The sequence below is a fragment of the Palaemon carinicauda genome, chromosome 34 (genome assembly GCF_036898095.1).
Source record: "Palaemon carinicauda isolate YSFRI2023 chromosome 34, ASM3689809v2, whole genome shotgun sequence".
NCBI classification, from domain to species: Eukaryota; Metazoa; Arthropoda; class Malacostraca; order Decapoda; family Palaemonidae; genus Palaemon; species Palaemon carinicauda.
In genome coordinates this window covers 78228937-78233936 of record NC_090758.1, presented here as the reverse complement: position 1 = coordinate 78233936, position 5000 = coordinate 78228937, and the positions used below count along the sequence as shown (strand labels likewise).

Genomic DNA, 5000 nt, shown 5'->3' with positions numbered 1-5000 from the left:
AACCAGGTTTAACCAAAGAGCGAAATTATAAAACAGCTTATTTTAACAAAATAGGTAATGCTTTTCTCTGCGTCTCTCTCTCTCTCTCTCTCTCTCTCTCTCTCTCCTCTACATAAGCCTAACATAGAGGGGGAGGGAGAACGGGAGAAGGAGGGAGTTGAAAGGGAGAAGGAGGGAGTTGAAAGGGAGAAGGAGGGAGTTGAAAGGAAGAAGGAGGGAGTTGGAAGGGAGTTAATTGACCAAGCGCTAGGCTAAACCCATAGTCCCTTTGGAATGCCAAGGTGAACGGTGAACTGAGAGAGAGAGAGAGAGAGAGAGAGAGAGAGAGAGAGAGAGAGAGAGAGAGAGAGAGAGAGAGAGAGCATATATACACCAACCACTTCACAAAACAACATTGTACTAATTCTAGACTATTTTCGAATGATTAAAAAACTATTTTTTATATTTATCAATATAAAGAAAATTTGGGATTTGTTTCGAGCGAAAAATTATATTTATATATATCAAAATAAATAAAATTTTGGAAAATATATAACAATTTAAAGTACAGCTTCTTACATAAACAACTTGTTTACAATTAGACCTAGACATAACTATCGTTAATTTTGTTCTGACAAATATTCCTTCTTAAAAAATTAAATTAATTATATTTCTTTTTTATTTCGATTTGTTTAATTTTCCTTATTCAGTTTTTATATAATTAACGAAAATCAATAATTTTCAATTCCTTAAAATTCGTGTTTTAAAAATCTAGATGGTTTTAGTGTATAAAGTTTGAATTATTAGACATATTGTCTAAATTATCTAAAAATCCATTGAATATGGAGAAAAATTAATAATTTTTTAGACACGTATTGTATAAATGTCTAAAATGTCCCTTGTATACGTAGATAAAATTAGTATATTATTAGACACATTGGCTGTCTAAAATTATTCTAAACCCATTGTATATGAAGAAAAAATTAATACATTTTTAGACACATTAGCTGACTGTCTAACACATAAAAATATCCCTTGTATAAGAAGATAAAATTAGTATATTATTAGACACATTGCCTGTCTAAAATTATTCTAAACCCATTGTATATGAAGAGAAATTAATAAATTATTACACTTGTTGTCTAACTGTCTAAAATATCTAAAAAAAATCCCTTTTATACAAATAAATTAGTAAATTATTAGACACATTGCCTGTCTAAAAAACATCTAAAACATCCATTTCATATAAAAATATTAATAAAACAATCAATAAACTTTACCTTCGACTTAATACTAGTCTAAATAATTTGCCAAGGTCTAAAATTAACCTAAAAAACTGTCTATTTTAGTCTAAACATAATAAAAATCATCTAAAACATCCATTTCATATAAAAATACCAATAAAACAATCATTAGACTTTACCTTCAACTTAATACTGGTCTAAAACAACTGCCAACGTCTAAAATTAACCTAAAAAACTGTCTATTTTAGTCTAAATAACATAAAAATTATAATACTCACCCTAATATCACTTTGACTATCCCTCGAACAGTCAGGCGAACTCTTCCCTGAAGAAGCGTTCGAATCCGACCTGCCAACGTCTAGTTTCCCCGGGTCCAGCGTGGGCACGTGACTCCTGCAGAAGAGCCTCGCGTCCCTGGAGTCCAGGGGGCTCCTGTAGAAGGTCTTGAGGGTCAGTCTGACCCCGCAATGGTGACATTTGAAGCAGGAGATGTGGAAGACGAGGCGAAGGGTCGGTTCGATCCTTTCTTGAGGGTAAACTGGGTCTCCACATCGAGTGCAAGGTGGATCGTATAGGGACTTTCGAGGTTTACTTCGGAGGATGACTTCGGCGGGAGTTTCGATATTCAAGGAGGCTAGTTTGTCGAGGATGGCCTGGTCGCTTGGAGTAACGGCTTCCTTTTTAATATCCTGTGGAGTAGGAGCAGGCTGTTTCTGCCCTGTAGGACCCGTCAAGCCCTCCTGGCCCTTAACCTCAAGGGCCTCGTCCTGCTTGACGCTGTTGCTCCTCACGAGGAAGGAGAACCTCTTCGTGGGTTTGCGAGTCAAGGGCGAGGTGGGTAAATCATCACTCGAATTTCTCCTTTGATCCTCGACGACTTTAACCTTGATGATCTGCGTCTCGGCCGAGGTCCTCTGGCGGGTGGAGTAATGCTTCCTCGTGGGCGGGGCCGGCATCACTACGCCCACAACCCGAGGGTCACCCGCAATTGTGGGCGCTAAAGTGCACATGTTAGATCCAAGGCGAGGTGACGCGCGAACGTCCACACTACACGAAGTCTCAGAGCACACTGACTCCGCTCGTGTTATTCCCTCGTTGGCAACCCACAGTTCTTCATCTTCTTTCTCCCTTTGGTCGCGACACGGGATGTAACTATAAACGATGCTTTCCTCGCCGTTATTAATGCTTGTATTATCTTCTGAAGGATGTCTCAGGCGTCGTAGGACGCTAGGGACTGCCGAAAGGACTGCTTCCTTGACCAGGCAGTCGCTTGTGGTCGGGAAGATGGATTCATCCTTGGGTGAAATACTCGAAGCAGCGAGTTGGTTGTGTTCGTATGTCTTGACGGCTCTGACTTCGACTAACATCGGTTCTTTATCCTCGGCGCTGTGATGTTCCTCGTCCGATTCTTGACCTGACCAGTTATTCCTCGAGGATTCCGATTCCTCGCTGGTGCTCTCGTTCTCGTGTTCTGTCACCGTGTAGGCGCTGGAGAAGGATGTGGGCGTCGAAGCCCTGTCCACCTCCATCTCCAACAAAGGGGCGTGCTGTTGCAAGGCATGATGGGAGGGGGGTATGATCCTCCACTCTAGTGTGAGGGCAGCTTCTGACATGTCTTCGGAGACTTCGAAATTGCTATATTCTATGGAGATTATCTCGTCGTGTGGGTGTGGATTTGTTAATGGGTGATCTTCGTCAGAAATGGATGAGGGTTTCGGAGAAACTTGGAGTAATATGCCCTTCTGGAACGAACAGCTATCATTCATAATAGTGTTTTGGTGTCTAGGTGTTTCTTCGCCACCAGCTTCTTGGAGGCGAGTTTCTTCACCAACGGGTTTTTGGAGACAATTTGTATCTTTTTCAAGAGCTTTTTGGGCATGGTGTGTTTCTTCACCAACAGTATTTTGTATATGTGTTTCTTCACCAACAGTATTTTGTATATGTGTTTCTTCACCAACAGTATTTTGGAGATAATGTGTTTCTTCGCCAACATTTCGGAGCCAAGGTGTGTCTTCACAAACAACTTTATGAATACAGTGTGTTTCTTCGCCAATAGTATTATTTTGTATACAATATGTTTCTTCACCAACAGTCTTTTGTATACAATATGTTTCTTCACCAACAGTATTTTGTATATAAGATGTTTCTTCACCAAAAGTATTTTGTATACAGTGTCTCTCTTTACCAACATTATACTGTATACAATGTGTGTCTTCACCAACAGTGTTTCGTATACAATGTGTTTTTTCACCAACAGTATTTTGTACACAATATGTTTCTTCGCCAGTATTATTTTGTATACAAGATGTTTCTTCACCAACAGTATTTTGTATAGAATGTCTCTCTTTATCAACATTATATTGTATACAATGTGTTTCTTCTCCAACAGTGTTTCGTATACAATGTGTTTCTTTACCAACAGTATTTTGTATACAATATGTTTCTTCCCCATCATTATTATTTTGTATACAAGATGTTTCTTCACCAACAGTATTTTGTATACAGTGTCTCTCTTTACCGACAGTTTTTTGGAGCCACATTGTGTCTTCACCAACATTATTTTGGATCCAAACTGTGTCTTCACCAGGAGACCTTGGAGCCGAAGACACCTCATCCCCTATGGTGATAGTAGTCGAATGTTTAGGGGTGGGACTCATCCCAACTTCTATGGTGCTACTCAGGCCCGAATCAGATCCTGAAAGAGACGATTCAGACTCACTTTCAGAATCCTCGATGAATCCAACCTCCGATTCCGGCTCCGACTTCATGAAGACGCTTCCTGTCACGCCGACATTTTGATTCATTATGCTCGATTTTCGACTGAGGGGCCTCTTCCTGTTCTTCGGCTTCGGGAGGAACTGGAGGGCGTCTCCGCTGGAAGGAGCCTCGCCCTGTGGGCACCTAGTCTCTGGCGTGCCTTCCTCAGGGGAAATTTGCTGTCTCAATTCCATAACGTTGACGTAGAGGACTTCGGCGACGAATTCCCTCGGGGCGAAACTCCCTTCCTGGCAGATCCTCCGGCATTCCTTCATCGCACCTGTTTTACCCTCCCTCTGCACCTGTCTCAGGTGTGGTTCGTGCACCTGCACAACAGTGACGTGAGTCATGGTGGCATTAAACAGTCCGATCTTCAATCAGCCTCCAGGAGCAGGTGTGAACCAATCAGGCGTATGGTTAAACTGATTTACACCGCGTCAGGGATGGGACGAAGATTAAACATGTTCGTCTCGTTGATTACAGGTATTGTGAGACTCAAGGTCGTACGTAGTGGTTGTTTACATACGACCATGGGGAAACTATTTGGGTATAATTACTCACGGAGTCGGGACGATTCCTTGAGGCTTCGCGTCAAGGGATTTGACTCTGGAAAAAGATAAGAAATTGAAAGAATTATTATTCTGTTTTTGGGATTTGATTGGGAAGGATTTATGTGATGGAATAATGATGAAATAATGATCATAATAACAATATTTGATTAACAGGATTTATGTGATGGAATAATGATGAAATAATAATTATAATAATATAATTAACCTTTAAAATATATATTTTAACCATGTAAAATGATTACTTTTGGGTGATGGAATAATGATGAAATAATAATTATAATAATATAATTAACCTTTAAAATATATATTTTAACTCTATGTAAAATGATTACTTTTGGGTGATGGAATAATGATGAAATAATAATTATAATAATATAATTAACCTTTAAAATATATAATTTAGCTCTATGTAAAATGATTACTTTATTACATTTGAATATTAAAATTT

The 5000-nt window shown here is 39.4% G+C and overlaps 1 protein-coding gene across 1 annotated transcript in view; it reads right to left on the bottom strand.

The window, feature by feature from the left end:
* The window catches only part of LOC137627045 (uncharacterized), a 78548-nt gene extending 74060 nt beyond the window's left edge, over positions 1-4488 (bottom strand). Inside the window, exon 1 of the mRNA XM_068358027.1 lies at positions 1502-4488. Within this exon, the coding sequence (XP_068214128.1) occupies positions 1502-4330 (2829 nt within the window). The 5' untranslated portion in view covers positions 4331-4488. The remainder of the gene's footprint in view (positions 1-1501) is intronic.
* Between the last annotated feature and the right edge of the window lie 512 nt (positions 4489-5000).